General features: G+C 39.6%; 1 protein-coding gene across 6 annotated transcripts in view; it reads left to right on the top strand.

Moving 5' to 3' along the window:
• The first annotated feature begins 6931 nt into the window (after positions 1–6931).
• Azin1 (antizyme inhibitor 1) overlaps positions 6932–25528 on the top strand; it is a 33433-nt gene continuing 14836 nt past the window's right edge. For 2 of the 6 annotated variants that reach the window (XM_020176094.2, XM_020176090.2), the window contains exons 1-7: positions 6933–7314; positions 11391–11528; positions 16431–16575; positions 21218–21414; positions 23040–23213; positions 23704–23876; positions 25106–25240. In XM_020176094.2, coding sequence (XP_020031683.2) covers positions 21313–21414; positions 23040–23213; positions 23704–23876; positions 25106–25240 — 584 coding nt within the window. In that variant the 5' untranslated portion in view covers positions 6933–7314; positions 11391–11528; positions 16431–16575; positions 21218–21312. Of the gene's footprint in view, positions 7315–7788; positions 8110–11390; positions 11529–16409; positions 16588–21217; positions 21415–23039; positions 23214–23703; positions 23877–25105; positions 25241–25528 lie in introns of those variants that run through there. The other 4 variants (XM_074068965.1, XM_020176093.2, XM_074068964.1 and 1 more) reach the window with 4 other exon arrangements.

Raw genomic sequence — 25528 nt, 5'->3', positions numbered from 1 at the left:
ATTGTTATCAAGTTGCCTCAGCCCCTAAAATTGAGTGAAAAATTGTTAATGCTTATACCAATTCCTGTGACTGAGGAACCTGGATTAAGAACATAGTAGCTCTCAACAGAACTCAGGCTATACACAGGAAAAAGTACTTCCAAAGAAATAAGGAATGCATTTTCTGGAAGAAAAAAAAAAGGTGGTTAAGAGTTAAGTTACTTAGCTAAGGAGAGCTGGAGGCTTTGTTGTTGTTTGCCTGTGGAGCTGAAGACAAAACCATAGCTTTGTACATGCTAGTCAAGTATTAGACCAGTGAGCTACACCCCCAGACATGACTCAAAGTCTTTTAACTGCTATTATACTGTAGGTGATTTTTTAAAATCAGACACAAAAAGGTTTTTATGAAAGCAAGTCATTTATGTTTCCTCTATTTTTATAAAGAACTAGTATTTATTTAATTAATTTGGGTTTTTTTTTTTTTAGACATCTGTGTAGTCCAGTCTGGCCTCAAATTTACAATCCTCCTGCCTTATCTCCTCAGTGCTGGGATTATAAATGTGGACCTCCAAGAACTAATATTTTCTTTTTAAACAATGTTTAAATTTTTTGTTGTTATACATTAATAAGGGATTACACTGTGATCATTTCATATATGTGTACCTTGAACAGAACTAATATTTTATAATTTTTATTGCAGGAACTTCCTTCTTTCCAGTTAAAATCAGATAAGGCAAATTTGGATTCATAAAAATGGGATGTGTGTGTGTGTGTGTGTGTGTGTGTGTGTGTGGTTTTAGATGGGACTGGGGACTTGGCCTCATGTTTGCTAGGCAAGCATTCTACCACTTGAGCCATGCACCCAGGCTTAGACTGATATGTTTACAAGAGAACTTGCAAAACTTCAAATTAAATGTCAAAGTAATTTCAAAAATCTCATTAAATAAAATGTAGCCTACAGATACCATTATTAACAATCATTTGGGATGTAGAATTAGCTCACATGATAGCACACAGACTAGGTCACTTATTAAAGAATATGAAGCAAACCACAAGTCAAGCTAGACAGGATGATTTCAGAACTTCTACCTTCTAAGCATTTAACCAAACATTTTAGGCTATCTTCCAGGCAACTGTTTTGAGATAAGGGAAATACAAACCTATCAGGCATTACCCAACAAACAATATACTTGTCAGATAATGCCTGGCAGCAAAATATAAATGAAAATAATTTTCCAAGATTTCCTAACTTCCAAAAAATAGAGGAAGGTATGAGAGCAAACATACAGGTCATGTCCATTGATGATTCACTAATGTTACATTTAATTTATAAAACTGGATTACTGCTGTAGCCTCTTACATAGGTTTCTAAATCAGTCCTCTTAAATAGTGAGCAATTTGTTGTTTCTTGAAGTCACAAAAGACATCAGTATATTACTTATGACTTGCTTATCACAGCAAGTGTCCCAAGACACCTAGAAAATGTTAAAATGCTGACCAACATCTGACACACATAGCCAGTGAAATGAAAATTGGACAATTTTTCCCCTTACACTTAAGATTTGAATTTGGGCTCCACCCTCCTTTGATTTCATACATACCACTCTATAGGTAGTTAACCTATAGACAAAGGTTTGGGTGGTGGATACCAGCCAGTGCTGGGATGCAGGGCATCTCTAGACTAGAATGCTATATAACCCTATTGAACTGGCTTTACATTTTGTAAGGAGAAAAATTAAACATGGTAATAAAATTAAATATTTCTTATTTGAAGTAAAAACCAACCTAGGTAAAGGAACTGATTTTACATGCTATAGCAAATAAAGGAGTATCTGTTGTACTCCTTGTATCTATTCATTTCAGAGAGAAGAGTATTTAATTTGAACTTAGTACCTGACAAAGTAATTTGGAAACTTTTTACCTATTTTTACTGGGCCTTAAATACCATTGCATCAGAGTCTTGATGAGTTTTTTGAAAGGTTGTCAGGGCACAAGAAATATGGTAAAGCTGAAATGCTGTAGTTTTGGGGTTTTTTTGGGGGGTGCTGGGGATCAAATCCAGGATGGGTCACATGCTAGGCAATCATACTATCACTGAATTATATATCCCCAGCCATCAAAATGCTTCAAAATACGAATGCTTTATTCAGAACATAAAAATTCTGGTTTCCCCTTCATGATAAGGAGTACTCTATTTACCTTGGCAATAAAAATTCACATTAAGTTCCCTTTAAACATTTCCATTGTCTTAGTTTCTCCATTTTGTGCTGCTATAACAGAATACCAGAGACCAGGTAATATGTAATGAACAGAAAATTGTTGGCTCAAGTGCTGGAGGCTGGGAAGTTCAAGATCGAGGAGCTGGATTTGGTGAGGACATTCTCATGGCAGAAGGGCAAAGAGAGGGCAAGAGAGAACAAGAGGTGGAGTGAAGAAGACTGAACTTGCCCTTTTATAAGGAACTCTCTCCCTCCATAATGGCATTCATCCATTCATTCTCTCATGACCTCATCTCTCATTAGGCCTCACCTCCTCACACTGTTGCACTTGAGGACTAAGTTTCTAATGCATACTTTTGGGAGATACATTCAAACCACAGCTTTCATTAAACAAAATATATATATATATATATATTACTCTTTATTACCTTTGAACTCTTTTACAGTCACATTTATACACATGATTGCATGAGATTTCTATTAGAGGGTGGTGATTTTAGGTTTACTTATTATTGTTGAATGACTTACCTTTATCAATAATGTAATATTTTATCTCTATTGGCACAAAAGCAAATAGGTTTAAATCAATCCAGCAGGATGATCTAAGTGTGAATGCTATTATATCATTTTATCTTGGGGCTCTCTATGTAATGTTAATATTTTTGCTGGCACAACCTGTGTATTTGTGTATGAGTAACCTGACTTGGCAAAACAACCAAAACCCCAAACCTCAAACATAATTAAATATGTTGTTCTCATTAAGTTGCTATGTTGTCTATTCCAATGTAGTACAGTTTTCAAGGTTCTATAGTATTCACTAAAATCTAGCATTATTCTTTAAACTTGAATACACAAATACTCATTACATGGGTAGTTTTAATAATTAAAGTTGCTGAGTTGCTCCATGGTGTAAATGATATTGGAGTAAGCCCCAGTTCAGCACCCTCCACTTGAAGAGAGGTCAACATTCCTGACATCACTGTAGCGGCTCCTCACTTGAACCTTTACAACCTCCTGTTCCTCTACTCCACTGAAATTGTTAAAAGGTCACAAATAACTTTTTCTTGGGTCCTTGTCATTCTCCAGGAATTATTTCGATTGCTTCTCAAATGTTCTCCCTGCCCAAACATATAATCCTTTCTCTTCCCATCTCCATATTCTCTGGCTTTCTAAAATGCAAATAACTCCCATGATCACAATCCTTCCCAATGCCTAGGGTTTAAAATTCACCCTTTGTTGGCAATAATGGCGCCGATAGGTTTCAGTTCTTACTGCACCCTTAAGCTCCTGTTTTCCAGGGTCACAGTCCTGCCTCCCAGGGTCACAGTCCAGCCTCAAGTCTAGCTTGAACCCTCCTTCTGCCCCAACCTCCAATCAGCATGAACCATAAGATCCTAACCAACCAGAGCATGCTAAGTCTCACTGAGGGGTATTTAAGCCCCTGCCCCTCTCTCCCTCACTCTCTTGGCTCTCTGCTCTCTCCCTCTCCCACCCAGCAATAAGGAATCTCTTGGCCAGATCACTCCTCTCCATATGGTCACTTTGGGGCCCACATTTCCTTACACCCTTAACATGAGATTGCAGTTTACTGATGATTTTGCATTTGTCAAAATCAGAATCCCCTTTTCATCCTGTTTGAAGGATATGACAACCCTGATCAATCACTCCACCTTGGAACAAATACTCTACTCCTTGAATGACTTCACACTGCACTATTCTAATCCTCTACTTCTTTGGCTGGTCCTCTTGGCCTTCTCTGCCAACATCTCTTGTCCCTGGTAGTTCTCTAGGTCCTTTATGTTCCTTTTCCTGTACATGTCAACAATTCCTTAATTATCATGTCTACAGGAAAGGCTCTCAAACTCACAGCTGAAGGGCTCCAGATCTCTCCATTTCCTGGAGATTTTACCTGGATTCCATTAGCAGTTCAAACTTCGGCGCTCAAAGCAGATTTGAGGCAGGCTAAGGTAGGGAAAGTTCAGGACTCTTAAAACATATATGACTTGTATTTCAGGTTGAACATTCTTCTCTTTCTCTGAGCCTTCTTTTTCAATTGCAAATGTGTGTAGATTGTCACACCTTGGCTCAGGGACAACACAAACTACCCTTACCTCAGCCCCTCCCCACTCATCTATTTTTGGTGATTGGGAATCACCTTCCCATAGGTTAGTGTAGGTTTTAAAAGCATCAGGAAAGACGTGTACCAGTGGTTCACACCTATAATCCTAGCTACTCAGGAGGGAGAGATCAGGATTGCAGTTTCAAGCGGGCCCTGGGCAAAAAACGCATCACAAAAAGGGCTGGCGGTGTGGCTCAAGGTGTAGGCCCTGAGTTCAAACCCCAGAACCACAAAAAACACAAAACAAAACAAAAAAAACACCTGGAAAGAAGAAGATGCTCTCTCTGCTTCTGGCTTCCACTAGGCCCTGTCATGGCCTTTTGTAACTCCTTTCTCTAACCTTCAGTAAACTCCATTACTTCCTTCACTACACCCACGTGTCCTGCCTGGAGGCTTCCACATGGCACACGAAGAATTTGGGAATTTTCTTGTAAGAGGGACTCAAACTGCTTTAGCTGAAAAAGCACTGACTCCTTGCGTGCACGAATTAACTATTAGCAGGAGAAAATCGTGGCATCCCTGCCTCCACTTTGTATTCGTCTTTGCTTTAAGCCATTTTCTCTGCAGTCACCTTGCAACCACCTTGGAATCAAGGAAGGACAGGAAAGATCAATAGCATCTTTATGACAAGGAACCAAAACTATCCCCAACAGTAGACTCTCCTTTGGATGGACCACCTGCCTGGCACCAGATAACAACTTCCGGGTAACTACTTTGGAACCTCTCCCCAGAACCTTGGGGCTGAGATAATCAGGACACACCTGTGACTGGGACTGTTTAACTGTATGTTGTCCCCTGCCCCCAGTTCTTTTGTCTATTTAAATCTATAGCTCATGTCTGTACCCCAAAGATGGCTGAAGATAAGCTGAGTGCTCACTCTGCCTCTTCCCACAGCACCTCCCGAGCCATGTGTTAAATCTCCTTTCTCTGCTTTCACCATATCTCTTTGGCGTTTAGGGGTGGGTGGTCAGACCTGGCATACAGAATCACAGTAGTCTGAGCCTCGGGTCCAAAAACTCCAGTTTCATTCTGATTAGAGACTGTAGGCGCCTACAGCAGCTTCATTTTATGACTTCCAGATTGGGTCTATTTCTATCTCTGTTCATGGTTCCAGAATTCTCCGTTGGTAAGCTTGATGGCCTCAAATCACTTAGCACTTCCTCATGTCCCTTGACAGTCAGGCTCTTTCTATGCCTTTTCTCTGTCATCCTTTCTGAATACCTTAGCACCTTTTAAAAGTGTTATAAGAGTCTGCCTGTTTCTGCAAACTGTCTTATCATTTCAATCCTATCCATTGATGCCAAAGTAACCTTTGAAAAATATGTCTTCAGTCTGTGTGGTGTGTGCTTCTGTAATCCCAGCACTAGGGAGGATGAGACAGGAGTATCAAAAGTTCCAGATCTACTTGGGGTACATAATGAGGCTGTCTCAAAAAAACCAAGCAATCCCTGCCCCCGCAAAAAAAAAAAAAAAAAAAAAAAAAAACAACTCTCACTTCATTTTGTCTTTTGAATATGAGCTGCAAAGCGTTAGTATGAGAAAACTGAGTCTCTGACCACTGGTGCTAAAATGACCTAAAAAAAAAAAAAGACTCGGATTGGCTGGGTGCCAGTGGCTCACGCTTGTAAACCTAGCTATTTAGGAGGCAGAGATCAGGAGGATCCCTTAGTAGGCCAGCCCAGGCAAACAGTTCCCCAAACTCCATTTCGGAAATATCCAACACAGAACAGGACTAGTGGAGTGGCTCAAATGGTGGAGCACGTGCCTAGCAAGTGTGAAGGTCTGAGTTAAAACTCTAGTGCCGCCCAAAAAAACCCCTAAAGGACAAGGATAAATTAAAAGCTATGTAGGTTATCTTAGACCCACTGGTAAGTTTGGTATGGAGAAAACTAAAATGACCTCGAAAGTGAGACATGAAGATTAAAGTAATGACGTTTGTGATATGACTAATCTCTCCATATAAGCCATGCTTCTTTAAAAAAAATTCCTGCTACACCATATTGCAACATACGAGTACTAACATTCTAACGCGATCACAAGCCTCTGTAATCACTGAACAGACCGGCCCTTGGCCACGAGGAATGCGCTGCCATAAAGGAGCTAACCATCCCCCGGGGCTGGACCTCTCCCTGGGAAGGCTGTCCCCAAGCAGCATGAGAGCCAGAGGAAAGCCCCGCAATGGCGGTCACAGGCCTCCCCTGCAAAACAGGTGTCGCGAAGGCTCCTGGCCCAGACACTGCTCAGGACTGCAGCCAGAGTGGCGCTCACAAAGCGCCAGCCCTCCGCAGGCTTTCAGCGCAGGCGCCTCAGGAGCTAGGGCGCGGGACCGGCGCTGCGCACTGGCCCAGCCGTCCGCCCTTCCCCCGCCCACCTCCACGCAGAGGGCCTTCCGCCTGCAGCGGAGCAGCGGGCGGCAGAGGGCGGGAAGCGACCCACTGGCCTGCACCTGCATGGCCCCGGCGTCATCGCCATGCCACTTCACCCCCCTGTCTGCTGTCCCCTTTCCTCTTCCGCCCCTCTGCTCTCCCGGGGCGGCAACCGGCCCTGCCCCGCTCGCGCGGCTGCCCAGCCGCCTGTGACGTCACCCGGACACGCCCCCTCGCTATAAATACTGGCGTCTCCGGCACCGCCTTCCCACACTCTGGCTGGTCTCTCGGCTGTGGCGTTCTCTTTTTTTCCCCCCCTTCCTCGTAGTCGCCTTCTCTGCCTCTTCTCGTTGCTTCTCGCTCTGCTGCTCTGCGGTGTGACGAGGCCGAATCCTCTCCCTCCCTAGCCCGCGTCTTTCTCCTACTCGCGCTGTTCCATTTCTCTCCTTCGGCCACCGCCGCCACTGCTGCCCAGCTGGTGTCGGTGCCGCGCTTTTCCTCCCACGTCGTCCCTGCAGCCTATGGCCCAGGCCGCCTTGGGTATTTCTGCTCAAGGTAACCACATCCCTCTTTAAAAATTCCGCCGAAAAAGAGAAGACGCTTTACCCGACTCTTTGGGCCGTTATCTCACGTGAGTACGGGGCCGAGGGCGCGGGAGGGGTCGAGGGCGCGGGCCGGCTGTGGGGCCGCCGGGTGCCTCCGCTGGGCCGTGCCGCGCTTGGAGTCCCCGCAGCGCCCGGCGGACGGCCGCCTCGAACATGGCGGACGGCGGTGTGTGTGGTGGCAATCGGTGCCTCGGGCGGTGGGCAGAGCCTCCGGGTCCTTAGGCGGTCGCTCGGAGGAGTCCTAAGCCACCGCGGTTGGGGCGAGGGGGCGGGGGCGCGCGCTGGGGTTTCGTTGCCGGGGGTCGCCGTCTCCTCCCGGCGGCGTGCGGCCTCCACCCCTCTCCCGTGGTGCATTGCTGTTTCCGGGGAGGGGGCCCGGCCGCAGCCCCTCGGGGCTGGGGTCCCGCAGCCCAGACCCGCTCTGCGTCGTCGTCCGGGACTCCGGGGCCGGACGGGCGGGCGGCGTGCTGGGCGCAGCGGCCCGGGCGCTGGTTATGAATGGAGCGGGGCGGGCCTCGCGCCGGCCTCCGGTGACAGCTGGGAGGAGGCCGGATCCTTAAGGACAGCGGGGAACGCGGTCCCCCTCTGGCGGAGGAAAGTTGACCTCATTCGGGGCCCGGCGGCGGGGAAGACCCGGTGTTAGATAGCGAGCGGGAGGCCTTCGGCCCCTCTGGAAGCGTCCGGCTGGTGCTCCGCCCCTGCGGGGCTCCTGATTGGGCCAGGTCGCCTTCATTCACCCTAGTCACCTTCTGAAGCCCAAGGATTAGTCACCATGGCTCCGAGTTCTTTGGTCCGAGCCCTGGGCCCAAAGAGGGAGAAGGGTAGGTTGGGGAAGTGGTGACGCGTTGTAACTCCTAAGCAGTGTAATGTATCCTGAACGCGCTTCTTCAACTAAAACGCTGGCTAGGAAATGTGAACTGGTCGGGGACGCAGCTTACAACCCCATGGTGTTTCGGCAGATCTAACTGGATTTGTGGTGGCATCTTGGTGTGTCCGTTAAATCCTGTGTCCCGTCTTGTTTGACCATTGAATTTCCAATTTGGGAGAGAATCGGAGGGCTCTCCCTTGCTGTGTAATCTGGAAAGGTGGATGTGGACTGTAGATTATTAACCTGGCAGAAGTACGACGAATGGTTGTCTGGCAAGGCCCTAATCTTTTTAAATTGCCATATATTAAATTGTACATGGTAAAGAGATTCATCATGACATTTTCATACGTACATGCTTATAATGAACTTTGATATTCACTCCCTCATAATTTCATGCATGAGAGCATGCAGGTGCTGGTAATGAAGTAATCAATATCTTTCTCCCCCCGAGGTTTTACTGTAAGATTTCAAACATAGAAAGATGAGTGGTACTCCACTTAGCTTCCACAGTTAACATTTTTTCTGCATTTGCATTATTGTCTGTTATTCCATATAAGTTAGACACCACAATGCCTCACCCCTCCAACTGTGGTATGTATGTATCAATAAATAAAGCTCTGTACTGTTTACGACTTTTTAAATTTTGGGGGAATAAAATACACAGAAGAGTATTCAAAATTTTAAAAAATTTCTTTTTCTTGGTGGTACTGGGATTTAAACTCGGTTTCATGCTTGCTAGGCAGGTGCTCTACCACTTGAGCCACACTGGCAGCCCTAAAATTCACAAATCTTAAGTATACCATTTCATGAATCTTAACAAAAATGCAAACTGCGTAGTGGTTCTCAGAACTCAGGCTGACTCAGGAACGTTGAGAGTTGGAAGCCAGCGTGGGCTACATAACAAGACCCTGTCTCAAAAAAAAATTAAAAACAGCTCTGTAACTCTAGTTAGAGAATATTGCTAACAACCCAAAAGAGTTCTCTCACCCTCAACCGTTCATGCTGTTTCCTAGTTCCCATAGAGGCATTTGCTTTTCTGATGTCTCTTTAAACCAAAAATTAGTTTTGTCTGTTCTAGAACCTCCATGTAAATGAAATCAACCAGTATGCATTCTTTTGTGTAAAAGGTGTCAATTAAGTCTGCTTTTTTTTTCTTGGCCTACATTAATAGTTAAAGGGGGTTTCATTGATGATTCAATAGGTGCATACAGTGTACTTTGAACCCTTTCACCTCTTTATTATATTCCCTTTAACTCCCTCTTCCCCAGGGAGGTTTTTTGTTTTAATAGTCCCTGATTTTTTTTTTTAAAGTAGTGCCTGATTTTAACAGAAAAGACTCAGATAGCAACGTCCTGTATACTTAAATTACCTAGTTGACTTTAACACCTTGCAGTGTCAAGGTATATTAATACAAGAAACTGACTTTAGTATTAACTAAACTTTACTCTCTTTGGAATTTGGACCAGTTTCCTCTTTATTGTCCTTTTCTTGTTCTAGAATTCCATCCAAGGTGCCACATTGTATTTAGTTATCTTGTTCCCACAGTCTTTGGTCTGTAACAATTTCTGTCTTCTCTTGCTTTGGGTGAACTTCCTAGTCTAGAAGTATTGACTAGGTATCTGGGAGACTACCCTCCAATTGAATTCTCATTATTAGACTGGGGTTTTGGGTTTTTAGAAAGAAAAACAGCTCCAGTGGAAGAGTGCCTACCTACCAACTGTGAGGCCCTGAGTTCAAGCCCCTGTACTGCCCCCCCCAAAAAAAAGAAAGAAAGAAAAAAGAAACAATACCAAAGAGAGTAATGGGTAAAGACAATGTATGGTCAAAGAAAAGGTAATTTTGAGATACAAAGTTTTGAGTGGTTACTGTCAGAATGGCATATTTCTTGTCTTTGATGATCAACTCTTATTCAGGCTAATCTCATTATTCTCTTCAAATGATTGAAGGAATTTGGTTTCAATATTGTGCCTGATTTCAGCTGATTTATACAAACCTTTCTAAATGAGAATAGTTTATCTTTTTCTGTACTGCTTTTCATCCACTTTTTCCTTCCCATTTCATCTATTCTATATGTAAATGACCAATTTATCTTATATACTCCTTTTAGTATCTATGAAAATGTGCCTTTCAAATTTGGGGGCCTTAATTCCCTACTAGTAAAGTTTAATGGCCATTTACTGTTTCGCTCTACTGATCTTGGGTTGTGCTGAGCAGCAAAATGACTTTGGATAATATAGCAGGAAAAAGATGAATGTCTCACCCAGGATAGTTATGCTATTCCTTAGGATAACTGTCCCAACATGAGTAGACTTTTTATTTCTTGTATTTTCTAGACGTGGGAAGAATTAGAATGTTTATAGAGTAATACATTATTTGGAATCTAAGGTCATAGTCATTGTTGCAATGACTATGTGAGTCTTTCCTCCTCAACCTTGAATCTTGAGTGACTTTGAGTGGTTAGTTCCCGCTATTAGATGGAACATTTTATTTCTCTTAAAGGGTACCTTGATCCTGGTTGAGATGAGATAGGCTTTAGGTATGCTTAAATAGAAGTATAGGCATAGCAGTTTAGCTGAGAGGTGTTAAGTCCTCCGGTTCAAACCACAATAGGGGGCAACCATTTCTAAAACCTATTTAGCATTTTGTGTAGTATGCTATGCTTCCCATTGATATGCTTCTAGTGATAATACAATGAAATAGATTAGGTAGTTTAAATATGAGGAGACAAGCCTGAAGTATGAGTTACTTGCTTAATAAAAGGATTTTTCAATAATATTTAAAGTCTTGAATATCAGGAGTGAATTCAACTATGACAAATTGTAAGAACTTTTGTAAATGTCACAGAGTACCCCCAGTAAAACAATAGTAAAAAGTCCTGCATATATACCAGGTTGTGAGAATACAGATTTGAATTTTAGAAAACAAAAGCAAAAATGGAATTAGATGAAGACTGGAAACTCACGAGTGGGTAGATAAAGGAACTTGAGAAGATGACCGATGACAGAATCTGAGAATTTTGTAGTACAGCTTGGAAATGCTTAGCACATAAAGTACTTGGTATCATGGTAAAATCTTTGAAAACATTGTTTTGTGTAATGTGACTTTAATAGAACACTCTGAAAACTAAAACTTGTTCTAGCTACATAGTTCATCTTTAAGTCAAGCATCTTTAAGTCAACCTGCTTGAAGCACAACCTAATTCTTGAAACATAAATCTACTTTTATTTTCTATAGGGCGAACTTTCTGACCAAGTATACAACTACCCAGAGGGCCTAGGAGAAGTGCTGTATAGAGAGCAGTTCGACTTCAACGCTGAGCCACCTTGGGAACCTAGCTGATGATAGGGGGGTTCCATCTCCTAACTTGTCCATGTAAGTATCTTCACATCTGAGAGAATCTTAATAAAATTGAAGTAAACAAGAGTCCTCTGTTTTACAAAACTTGAAATTGTATTTACTTCTTTAAGTACAATGTCCCATAAAGCTAGAGAAGTTTTTTTTTTGTTTTTTTGTTTTATGCCTTATTGGGAAGTTGAACTCAGGGCCTCACACTTTGTGGGGAAGTGCTTTACCACTTGAGCCATACCTCAGCCCCGGAAGTGATTTTTTGATTCAAGATGTGCTATATCACATCATTCAGTCATTTAACATAGTAAGTATAAGTATTTGGGCTTGATCAGAAAAGAATCAAAGACATTTTTATTTCTTTGGCACAGGAGATTAAAGTCCACTGCATGCTAAACATGCAATCTATTACTGGCACTACAATCCCCAACCCGAAAGACATTTTTAAATACAGCAAATTATTCTGTTTTCTGATTTCACTTAGTGAAGCTATATTTGAAGCATGGGATATGTGAGTTGAATGTTGTTTTTGGAGGTACTGGGGTTTGAACTTGGGGCCTCATGCTTCCTAGGCAGGCATTTTACCACTTGAGTCACTCTGCCAGCCTAAGTGTTAGTTTTTGTTTTCCTAGTTCTGTACCTTGCCAGAGTAAATGTGATTTCTTAGAATTTATATTCCTTTTCATAAAATGTCTTTATAAATCCTCAGCTGGTGTCTGTCTCCAGCTTACCACCTTCCAAACTAGATTTTCAAGGACAGTTTTTGACTATTTGATATTCTGTGTTCAAGTATAAACTTGAACCTTTCTGAAAAATGTGATTTCTCAGTAAACTGATTTGAGTTGCTAGATTTGTGTAATTGATTCATTTAAAAGCAATATAGGGCTAAGGCTGTGGCTTAAGTGCTAGAGCTCCTGCCTAGCGAGTGTGAGGCCTTGAGTTCAAACCCCAGTACTGCCAGAAAAAATACTAGTAATTTTTAAATGCAGTGTATGTAGACTTCTATTGAAACTTAGATGTTGAGCAAATTGCTTATTATTTGAGTCACACTTACATAACACAAATTTGTACTGCATCAGTTCTTTTAGTCTTAAACAGGCACAGTAATCTATATTTTTCTGAATATATTGCTTGCTTGGTATGAATTATAGTTCTTGGATTAGAAATGGCAGAATCTCACCCAACAACCTGGATCAGAATCTGCAGTATTTAATCAGGTGGTTAAATATGCATAGTAAAGAGAAGTATTGTTGCCACCATCTTAATATCAAGTCAGTTACCTAATTTTTGTTAGTCCATCTCTTACACCTCTAACTGATCTGAAGTTTTCCCCAAAATTAACTTGCAGATTTAAAATTTTCTGAGGTGGGGCTGGTTGGCATCATAGTCATTATGAGTCTGTTGTGGATTTTTAAGAACAGATTTCTTTGTAAGGAATTCCATAATAAGGGCATGCCTGTCTTAGTTGAAGTCTCTTGATTTAGTAGAAATTAAATCATGAATTTTATTTCATATTTCTACTAATGAGACATTTGAGACTTATATCATTGAACCAATATATTTATGAATGATTTTTGCAAATTTTTGTCTTCAGAATAATGAATAATGTAGAACTCAAATCTACAGGGTCCCCTTCTCCCTTGGGGGTCAGGGGAATGGAAATAAACTATGCTAAAGATATTTATTATTCTGCAGTTTCTGGCAGCCAGAGCTGACTGACTTTTAGGTTTATTGTGCCAAGGTACAATGTATAATATGTTAAACTCTAGTAACTTGATGGTTTGCTATAAAGCCACAGGTCCACATCCTTTATTCATAGAATTCTGAAATCTGAAACAGCTCTGAAATTATTTTCATAGCTTCCTTGATGTGACCTAAACTCGTTGGTAGAAAAACTTGAATCTGTGCTGATTTAAGGCTATTTTTATCCTACTCCATTTAGTGTTAATATTCCTAAATTTTACTACTAAAATACTGTAATCAGGGAGCTGACTCTTTCTCTTGGAGAGACAGAGACTCTGTGTGTGTGTGTGTGTATTGTTGCTCTAAAATTTGACAGGTATGGATTCAGAAAGATACCATAGTCTTAAAGGTTTCACTAAAGTTAGCTTAAAAAAATATATATATATAAAAGCTACCTCCCAGAAATAGAATATCCTTATTACTGTAATAGTTTGTGCTACTGGTCACTAAAATCCCAAGGTTAATTTTTTGTGGCATAACAATGTTATTTGCTTATAGTACTATAAGGTACATAGCTATATGAACTCTGAAATATTGAACTGTGAAGTATTCCAGTAGTCCTGCAGAATATTTTTGCAGCTCACTTGAACGGCAGGATTTGGCTTCAGGATAAGGTTTTAAATCAGATAACCATCTTTATTTTGAAAGGTAGTTCATTTCATTAAGTATCTAGAGACTTTGGCGTTTTTAATCTTTTCCTTTCAAAACTTGGTTTTAGTATATGTATATGGTGTAGTATGCATCTTTTAAGTTGTGAGTGTCACAGGGCCATGGCAGGTGCTCTGTGGTTTAGACTGCCAGCATTGTGAAAATATCTTGCCAGGTATTTCAGATCTATGTAGTGGGGCCCTAATCAGAAAAGTTTTTGCATACCTTCTTGAAAATTCCCTAGAACTTTATCCTGGAGTAAGGTTTTTCTAGTGGGCTGACTTTATTTTAGCTATAACTCCTGTTTCTATTAGGATAATTATTAAATTAGTCTGATAAAAAATAGGCCAATAGACAACCATTTAATAAATTAGCCCCTTTTTCCCCCTTTCTCTTTTTTCTTGTTCTAACTTTTTTTTTTTTTTTTTTTTTTGGGTGGTGCTGGAGTTTGAAGTCAGGGCTTCATGTTCACACACCTTAAGTCCATTTTGCTCTGGTGGTTTTCAAAGATGGGGTCTCAAGAGCTATTTGCCTGAACTGGCTTCAAACCATGATCCTTCCAATCTCAGTCTCCCAAATAACTAGGATTACAGTCATGAGCCACCAGCACCCAGCTAAAGTACATGTATCCCCTTGGCATGCATAAAGTAATATTTGATGATGCCTTTCTACTTGTATAAAGTAGCAGAAAATATTCCATTACAAACAATGTGAACAAATAGCACATTAATAGATGAACAAGATTTTGGAGACATGTTATTCTTGGCCTTGAGCAAATTTATACTCTTAGGAGTATACAAAAGATTAGAAAGCAGTATAAACCAATTTTTTATGGAACAGTTGGGCTGAAAAACTTAATAGTGATAACCAATCTGTGTTTTGTCACACTTTTCTCTACCTACCCTGGTCTTGTTTCTGGGCTTTCCAGTTTGAAGTTTTCTCTACTTCCCTCCCTCTAAGAAAAAATGGACACTTTTGGGACACATAACTCCAATTAGAATAAACGGAGTGTTGTATTATGAGAAAGGTTTGTAAATTGCAAACTGTAGGTAAATTTGGTCAGCTGATATTCTAGGCAGATGAGCCTAAGGAGCCCCTTCCAATCAAGTACTCATAGGTAAAGGTCTAATAAACAGATACTTCATCCTTCACCTCCATTCCAGGGTCATCCATGCACACTAAATCAGTTTCTTACATGTTAACTGAAATAGAGACTTAGCCGTGCTTTCCTTTAATCCATTGTTCACTTTATGGCATAAATAGAAAGTGTTTGTATATAGCACACTGAGTTACAAGGATTTAGCTAGTCAAGTTCAACCTGCCCAGGCTGTAACCCAGCCACTAGGAGTTTGAAGTGCCTGTAATTGATTTGCAGGAGTCTAAAAGTGTTCTCTAAACTTTTTGCTTATCTTATAAGCTCATATTTCAAGTCTATTCAGGACTTACTTGCTAGGAGTTTTGTTACTTTTTGTTCATTTACTGTCCTGCTTTGTCAGCTTGTGATTTGATCTTTGCTACCTTGAGCAAAGTCATTTTGGGGGAACTAGTTTTGTTTTTTAATCTGTGGGCTATGTGGACTTGATCTCTAGAAGTTAGAAAACTTTTGAAAACAGTACCCTCTAGCTGCTGTTCAGAATGTTAGCCATTAGACTAGTAGCTGTTTTTCTTGTGTGAATTACCCACACTTTTTTACACAAATTTTGTGATCAGTTTTATACTCAAAAATATTGCCATGGAAATCTTATATTTCATTTTCTTGTTAAGATATTTTAATATTTATTGTGAGGCATTTCAAACTTCGAAATAAGTTGGGCTCATTTCCTCTAGCTTTCTCCTCCCCCCCCCCTTTTTTTTTTCTTGTTCTTCTTTTTTAAAATAATTCTTTAGTGCTCTTCTAGGCTTACTCAATGTTATTCAGACTCATCATCTGAAAAATAAGTTGGAATATTTATTGTGATTGCTAGCTTCCAGTTACTATCAGTTGAAGCCATCCCTGTCCTGGCCATCCTCAGTACTCTATGTAGGCTTCTTGTTTTTGTCCATTGTTTGTTTTGTGTCCAATATGGCAAAAGTAGTTTATATGATCTTACTGTTACCAACAAGTTTATTAGAACTCCTTACCTACCATTTTCGGTACATAGCTTCCTGGTACTTTTTCTTAGTGATTCAGACCTGCTTTAGGCCTCATCTGTAGTATCACAATCATCCTTTAGAAGCCTCTTCTGGTTAATTACTTATCAAGTTGTTCTGTGTGGTAAGTAACATTTTTTTTTTTTCTGTTGAACATAGAATACAGGGGGGCTTAGACATCATTGTCTACTTTTAAAAGCTGATCTGAGTGCTGAGTCATCCAATGCTTACATAACAATATAGGTAGAAATGCTGTTAGGCATCTTTAGGGTAATTGTAGTAGTGTAAATATCAAAATGAGTAAAAGTCCTGTTAGAAATATGATTGATGTATTAAGGTTGGGTTTCCTGCTTAGATGTCTCTGAAACAGTACTCTCAACCTTTCAGCTCTCCCTGTTCTACTTCCAGGGAGGTCTTCACTTCAGAAACCCAAGACTCATATTCATCCAGCTTGGTGTCAAGTGGCTGTTGCTGCCAGAATTATCTTGTGATTATTTGAGAGATGTTTCAGTTTCTTCTGAAGTACAATCAACTGTAGAAGCCTTTGTAGCAGGTGTGTAACAAGGCAAGTGCCCAGCTGCTGCAGCCACTACTCTTGGAACCACCTTCCCTGTGAGCTTGAGGACTCAGCTGGCCTCATGAAAGGCTCCAGGGAGAAATATGTGGTTCTTTCAACCTTTTGTTTCTTTTTGGCAGCTCTTCATGGAAAATATATTATCAAAAAACACCAATATAAAGGTGTAAATGAGGAATGCTACACATTTTTCCAGTTATGAATCAAAAAAGATATTAATGACAAAAGTAGTATTGTGATTATAGCAACTATAATAGTGTGAAATAAGTCATTTTTTCTTAGCCACACATAAGTAAGGTGTTTAGTAATAAAAATAGCTTTAAAAGTGCTTGACTAGAGACCACTTCTTAGTAATTGTACACACCAATAAACATTGAAGCTTTTATTAAACAAATTTACTATGAAGTTCTAAAGCATTTAGATGAGAGTCTTAAAATTTATATTTAGGTTTTCTGAAGTTTAACTATTTCAAAGTCCAAAAAACAGTACCAGATTAGTGTTTCATGTCTAGTAAATCAGTCCCATTTCTGATTTGTATATAAACCAGAAAAAATGGTGATTTTTAGGAATTACTGCTATTCAGAATTTCTGGGAGGTTTCATCTAACACTTGGTTTGAGTTTGCATTCTTAGTGGAGAGAATAGAAAGGTCCTGGAGCAGAGTTTGGTGTTAAAAATTAAGGTGGATTAATTTGTCAAATTTGGCATATAGTATAAATTCTACTACCTCCTAACTCATACACATTTATTTTCATGCTGACTCCCTGAAACAATGTATCTGGCTTTTTATTAACAGTATTAAATAATACCTCTTGCTGGGTGCTGGTGGCCCACTCCTGTAACCCTAGCTACTTGAGAGGCAGAGATCAGAAGGATTGCTGGTCAGGGCCAGCCCAGGCAAATAGTTCAAGGGACCCTATCTCAAAAAAAACATTCTAACAAAAATTTCTTCATTTGGTGCCTTAAGGCAAAAATGTCAACATAAATCTTTTCTGTGACAGTGGAGCTATAAAGTATTTTTCCTAACATTAATGGAATTGCAAAGCTGAGCCATGGTGGCTCATGCCTAATAATCCTAGCTACTTGGGAAGCTGAGATGGGAAGGAATGAAGTTTGAGACCAGCCTGGGCAAATAGTTCTCAAGACTCCATCTCTAAAAACTAACCAGAGCAAAATGAACTGGAGGTGTGGCTCAAGCGGTAGAGTGCCTGCTTTGCAAGCTCAAGGCCTTGCGTTCAAACTTAAGAAAAAAAAAAGCAAAGCTTCCTGGAATCTTTATCCTGCTTTTTAGGACTCCTTCAGTGGTGTGGATATACAATATTGGCTGTAGGAAAAACTCTAGATCAACTTGCTTTGATTCTATTTGTCTGTTTTTAATGGAAATAACAGGCTTCAAAATGACATTTTGTTTGAATTTGTTGGCTCAGAGTATCATAGAAAACTTGTCTCCTGAACGTATTTGTGTTTTGCAGAATTAGTTTTTTCTGGACCTACCTTTTAGCATTTAACAATAACTGATAGTTGAACTTTGTGTTTACATGTGGAGCACTTGTTTATACATGAAGGTTATGCTCCCCAGCAGCACAAATAACTACCCAGTGTTAAGAGTTGTAAAGTCCTTTTTCCATTTGTTCTGAAGACCTGCTCTGGCTAGAAATGTATGGAAATCTCAGATGAAAATAAAACTCTTCAGTACTAGGGTTTGAACTCACTCAGGGCCTCACAATTGCTAGGCAGACTCTCTACCACTTGAGCCACTCCTCCAATCCTTTTTCCTGTTGAGTATTTTCTAGATAGGGTCTCATGAACTATTTGCCCAGGCTGGCTTCAAACCTCCATCCTCCTGTTCTCTGCCTCCTGAGTGGCTAGGGTTATAGGTTTGAGCCATTGGTGCCCGGCTAGAAAATGAATTTTATTTCACTTTTCTAAACACAGCCCTTTTCTCTGTCAGTCAGGGTTTGGTCAACAACCCTGCAATTATTTCTGAAGTGACAGTTCCACTTCAAAGATGAATAGCCACTTTTTTTATTAATGTATTTTTACTCATTGATAATTGTCAACTATTTTGGTCTGGTCTTTTCAATTACTGTTAGAATTATTTCACTTCTACAAAAATAAGGTAGGAAATAGGTCTCTACTAAGGTATTTGTTGGGTTTGGATATACATTGCTAACAGGACATGAAAGAACTTATGGTAGTAATGGTAATACTTAAATGTCAAAATGGTTACGCATTTTTGCATATGAACTGTTAAGATGGATGCAGAATGGAAAAATAAATTGGGGTGTATATCTAAAAGTCAGACAAGATTTTAAAAGAATAGCAAGATTGATAGTCATGGCACAGCACACGTTAAGCCCTGGGTTCAATCCCAGCACCAAAGAAAAGGAAAAAAAAAAAAAAGTAAAAGGAAGAAAGGTAAAAGCTGTGAGTAGGAACAATACAATGTACCATCAACAACTGCAAGAGTTTGTCTGAAAATGGTTAGATGACTTGAGAGCAGTGTTGATTTTCCAGAAAAGGAATCCTCTTTTTATAGGGATGAGGTACTGGAAAGGCAGGTTTTTGCATTTTGTTTTAAACATAGATTCACCAGCATTTTAAAATAGTACCTGGCATATTGTTATAATTATGTTTGCTGTTAGATTTAAGCTAGGTTAGCAAGCATTGAGAGTTGAGCCTACTAGATGATGTGATTTGCAAATACTTGGAAAACATCCCAGTGATACTACTCTAGAAAAGCCTCTGAAGAATGTGGGCATTCACCAGGTAAGACTCACCCAGTAGTCTTGATGTTTTTGCCAGTACTAAGCATCTATATATTATTGGAAAATTACCCTTCCTGAGCTATAGAAAATTGAGCTTATCTTGTCCTAACTTAAAAAACAGACCTTCCACATTTGGCAGCAGTTGCCTGTGGTGGTCCAAGGTTCCCAAGTAAGTACTATATACATAGTAGAACATTTTAAAAAGCCATGATCTGACATTAGGATTTAAAAAAACAAAAAATTTTTATTTCAAAGTGAATTTTATTTTAAGCTTAAGTTTTTTTGAGACAAGGTCTCACTATGTAGGCTGGGCTGGCCTTGAACTCCATTATTCTTTCTCATCCTGCTTTAAGTGCTAAGATTACCAGTGTGGGCCACTACATCTGTGTAGACTAAATAAGCATTTTGGTTAAATATTTTTTCTACCTAGTTAATAGAATAAATGAAAACTGACACTGTTAAAACAGTGATGCTAAACTTAACAGGAAGTTCCTCCCTTGCTCTTAATATTTACTTTGACATTTATCTTTTTTGAATGAGCAGCCTTCTTTCTTTCTGTGCCTAGTTGAATATCCCCCTAAAAGTGATGTTCTGGCTGGAGTTAGGCATCCTTGGCCTACAGTGTCTACTTGGGAGCACAGGTTTACATCAGTCTGGGTATAACATTCTTTAGAGAATTGTCTAGGCTGTGGTTTCACTTCACTGCATTATAGGTATCATGCAGTTATACCTAAATTAACTCCTTTGGTAAAGTAAGTATCTTTGACTCTTTGGTCTCCACTGTACTATGAAAGACATTTGATGGGTTGAACTGAATGTAGTTGGCTTCTTAGAAATGAAGCTGTTAATGTTTTCAAAGTTAAAACTATGTATTATATTTTTGTGAGACTTGACTAATAACTGCAGCTGAGCAGTTCATTCTGATGCAGCCATAAAGCCAGCACTTTGTTTGGAAAATGAGTGTACTTTCAAGAGGGCCAACAGTCAAGGTGAAGTCTAGCATGGGGCAGTGGAAGGTGGAGGGAGTGATAGGAGGAATCAAGGACATAAGAAAGGCTGCGCAAGCTTTAAAATAGGTTGCCAGGATAGCTGGTCTATGCCCATTATTAATGTGTAACCAGAAATCATCACCAACAGTGAGTAGGACCCATAAAATTCAGCAAAGAAGATAAACTTACTTTGTCATGATGTGCTGCTCCAGAGTAGAGTTGGTGACCTGGAGGAGGGGGAAGTTATTTGATTGGTTGATTATGAAGGAGGAAAAGCCAAGAGTGGTGGTAGATTCCTGTAATGTCTGTAATCCTAGCACTCAGGAGGCTGAGGTAGGGAGGATCAACAGTTCCAGGGCAGACAGGCTACATGGAGAATTCAAGGCCAGCCTGAGGTCTGTATCAAGACCCTGTCTCAAAAAAAAAAAAAAAATTTATAGAGCCTAGTAAATGGTTCAGGACATATAGGTACACAACTTAAACATAGTTTCCAGTTATGATGGAGTTTTGTATTTATGGCAGTTGCCAGCTCAGTTTTAGTTCTTGTTTTGAGCTAACATTTAGACATTTTTTTATTTCATTTACTCTAGAGTTTTATTTACATTTGTATACAGTCTGGCAATGCTAATGTTATGTGGTACAAGTGTTGGTTACCTTTTCAGTAAAAATTACATTTCACTTGTTTTTTTAATGTTTAAAATATGCATTTATTGAAGTGGATATTAAAGGTTCAGTGTAGCTGAAAGTGTTAAATGATCCCATAAATTCCTCACTAAATTAAGCACTTGGCACATTTTCACTAAAACTCATACATCATTTAACTATTGGAATAATGCGGACTTTGATATAATTTCTATTTTGACAGTTTGTTGCATATTCTAAGGACCCAGACACAGGCTTGGTGGCCCATCTCTTGTTTTTCCTGGTTTATGACTTTCGGCTTTGTGGAATACGGCTGAGATGAAAGGATTTATTGATGATGCAAACTACTCCGTTGGTGTGTTGGATGAAGGAACAAATCTCGAAAATGTTATTGATAACTATGTTTATGAACATACTCTGGTAAGCAAACTTGGTGTTTATAATTTTCCAAATTTGAAAACATACCAGTATGTTGTTTTTGTCTTGTTTTGCTTTTTGGTGGAATTAGAGTTTGAACTCATTTTGCTCTGGTTAATTTTTGGAGCTGGGGGGGTCTTGTGAACTATTTGCCTCAAACCATGTGTGAGTCACCAGCACCTGGCATCAGTGTGTTCTTAACTTCTAAGACCTTAATTTGATGAAAGTACTTGGTTTAGTTAACCTTTCAAGTTGTCTCAACTTGACACTGAAACCCCAATCTCCATTCTCTTTTTTGGTGTGTATTTTTCTTTCTCTAGACTACATTTTAAAAATTGCTTCACAGACTGCATAGTGGAGCATCACCATAATCTCAGCACATGGGAGAATGAGGCAACAGACCAGTTTCAAAAAACAAAAAAAAAATTATTGCCATCTAACATGAATAATGCATGCTCTGGTCTCTATATAACCATCTCTTTGGTCTTAGGAAGAATAGCCATTGCCACAATTTTAAGATCATTATAGAATCTTTGTTTTCTTTAGAGGGAAGGGTGTTCTTACTGGGGTTTATCTTTTGAGCCAAGGTTTCATTATGTCGCTCAGGCCGTGCTCAAGTGACCGTTTGGCCTCAGCTCCCCAAGTGGCTTAGACTATAGGCATATACCTCCTCACCTGGCTCTTACGCATTGCCATTTCTGTGCACAGACTTAACTAACAACTTTGTCTCCTTAAAAATTGTTTCCCAGCTGGGGGTATGACTCTCAAGTGGTAGAGTGCTTCCTTGGCAAGCATAAGGCCCTAAGTTCAAACCCCAGTACTGCTGCTGTCTGGCGTGTGTCGTCGTCGTCCCCCCCCCCCCGCGCCAAAATATTTCCTAATGAGGCTTCTTCCTCATTATCTTTTCTTTATGTGCATTTTGGCGAAGGGGGAGGTTGGAGCAGGGGTTGAGACGGGCTCCGTAATGTAGTCCAAGGTGACCTTGAACTCTGCCTCCTGAGTTGCTAGGTTTATGGGTATGCACTAGCATGCCTGGCTTATGACATAAAATTTAAGGAGATCTTGCTTTGTTTAGCATTCTGGAGTCAACTCATTGTATTAGAAAATTACATCCTGAACCGCTAACATGAATTTGGTCTCTCCTTCACGCAACCATTACTATTACTAAGAAGTAAAATTGAGTCTAGAGGCTGAGGATGTAGTTTAATGTTAGAGCACGTGCCTAGTGTACAAGATCAAGGTTTGGTCCTCAGCACCACAGAGGACCACACCTGCTGCCGCCCCCCCCCCCCCGGGTAAAAAAAATGACATTGATTCTGAAAATTGAAATAGAAAGTTTGTATTTAGCCCAGTGTGGTGGCTAGTGCTTATAATCCTAGCACTTGGGGAGGCTGAGGCAGGAGGATTGCCCAGCCTGGCCTACATAGTGAGATGTCTAGAAGAAAATAAAGCAAAAAATGAGAGAGAAAATATGCCAGAAAAAGTGAAGTTTAAGAAGAAAAAAAAATGTTTACTAAGCTCTAAATTACTCTAAGCTTTACCTGGTGTACCTGGTATGTGAAACCTGGTCTATTTTCAATGGTTCTTGGTTTTTGTTTTTGTTTTTTTTCTCCCCATAACCATATCAGACAGGGAAAAATGCATTTTTTGTGGGGGATCTTGGAAAGATTGTGAAGAAACACAGTCAATGGCAGAATGTGGTGGCCCAGATAAAGCCATTTTACACAGTGAAGTGCAACTCTTCTCCAGCTGTACTTGAGATTTTGGCAGCTCTTGGAATTGGGTTTGCTTGTTCCAACAAAGTAAGTATTTTTCTTTCTTTTTTTAAACTTAATGTGGCAACATTTTTAAAATGCCAACAAAAGGCAAGTTTCACAGTAATGAGCCTTTTAGAAGCTTTCTCCTTACTAATCCAAAATTTGGATTTGTTCTTCATTCTTAGAAGCTCTAAGTCCAGCTAGCTAGCTCTAGACCAAGCAAGCTACTTTTGACTAGCAAATATTTATAAACTATGAGATTTCTCTTTTTAAAGGTATTTTTTTTAAGTAGCAATGTAATGATAGGAAAGAATTAACAAAAAGTGAACTGTGACATTATGTAGTCAACATTTTAGTTTAACCAAAAAATAACTTTGGAGCTGGGAGTAGAACAATGGTAGAGCACTTGCCTAGTGCTCATAAGCCCCTGGGTTCAACCCTTGGCCCTGGGAGAAAAAGAGTAAAAGATAGTAGTCAAATGAAAAGTAAACAAATTTTGCCTTATAAATGACAGTGGTCAAAATCTATTTCACAGAATGAGATGGTTTTAGTGCAAGAATTGGGTGTATCTCCAGAAAACATCATTTACATAAGTCCTTGCAAGCAAATTTCTCAGATAAAGTATGCAGCAAAAGTTGGAGTAAATATCATGACATGTGACAATGAAATTGAATTGAAGAAAATTGCACGTAATCACCCACATGCCAAGTAAGTGTAAAACTAAGTACCTCAGGGATACCATCATTACTACTTAGGGGGGGGGTTCATTTTGTCTTTAGTACCAGAAGAAGAAGGGGCTTGAATCATAGTGCATTGGTATGTATTATAACTATAACTTAAGAGTTCCTTTATGGAAAATGTTAATACCATTTTATTGACTACTTATATCTGATCCTTTATAAGAGCAGTTTGAGAGATCTCAAATCTAACTCAGGAAATTTGGTATGATCATCAAATTAGGACCATAACTATGTGTTTTGTTTCTGTGTATCTGCAATTTTCTTTTTGACTTTAATGGTTTTCCTAAGGTCCCCTTTCAGCATTGATTATTCTAAAAACCTTTAACTTACTTACATAAAGGCCTTTTTGGAAAAATTGTAGGGAATCACTTTTTCTGAAAAATCTGCCCGCTGTGATCAAAGATAAGCTTTGACTTGGTGTATTTATTCACTGTGTTAGATTGTAAGCTGAATGTTACATTCTCAATATCTGATTCTGCCCTTAAAATAATTTTGCTTTTATTAGTTTTGCCTTTTGACCGTTAATTATTCTTCAGACTTCTTTGGAAAAAAGTTTTAGAAACATTTATACATTTGTAGCTTCTAGTGGCTTACAGTAAACTACTGCTTATAGAGAAATTCAGTAAGCCTTTATCATTTTGTCTCGGTCATCCCATTTTGGGAGGAAATGACAGATTTGAATCCAGTAAATTAAAAGGGTGCTGTTTAGGTACATACACTAACTAAAGTATCACAGTTTTTTCAGTTAGAAACTTGTAAATATGTAAAAGATTAATAGAAGACTGTTCATGGTAAAGGGTTAGCTAACCTTGAAGATGTTGTAAAGCCCTGATTTTTTTTGAAAGACATGGATGGCATTGCTATTCAATTTAGTCTTTCTAGGTGGATTTATGGACTGATGGACTTCATTTGAAAGTAATGTCATCTTTCATTACAGAGCCCAACTGACTCTTCCTGCTACAACAGTCTTAACTTGCTGCATATTCCAAAATCCCATCCTTGTAAGCTTCATGCCTTAGGCCCTAATTGCTAGTTTTTTCTCTATACAGGATTGTTTTTCATTAGGTTCACTTGATTCTTCATGGCTGGATTTGGGAGCGCTGGCAACATAATCAACAATTCTACAATCTTCAGGCTTCACATGTGCTGATGATGATGTAAACCAACTCTGCCCCAATCATCTTCCCCTTCTCTTAGGGTCTTACTACATATTGCAACAGAAGATAATATTGGAGGTGAAGAGGGTAACATGAAGTTTGGCACTACTCTGAAGAACTGTAGGCATCTTTTGGAATGTGCTAAGGAACTTGATGTCCAAATAATTGGGGTTAAGTGAGTATTTGTTTTAAATTGCATTTTTTTGGTGATAATCTGCCTTTCTGGTTTAAGACTTAACTTACATGAAATCTACAATTCATCTTCTTTCAGCTTTGTAATACACGTTTTCTTACTTAAAATAAATACTTTTTCTTTATTCATACAGTTTTATAACTGCATCCCCTCCTCCTAATAGACAAAATAAAATACCAAGTACAGTGTAATTAAATCCATTTTTTGGAGGGTGGGGATCCTAGGATTTCACTCATACTAAGTGAGCACTCTGAGCTCCATCCCAAGCCT

Source organism: Castor canadensis, chromosome 3, assembly GCF_047511655.1.
Source record: "Castor canadensis chromosome 3, mCasCan1.hap1v2, whole genome shotgun sequence".
Taxonomy (NCBI): Eukaryota; Metazoa; Chordata; class Mammalia; order Rodentia; family Castoridae; genus Castor; species Castor canadensis.
This window is presented reverse-complemented; position numbering and strand designations above follow the sequence as displayed.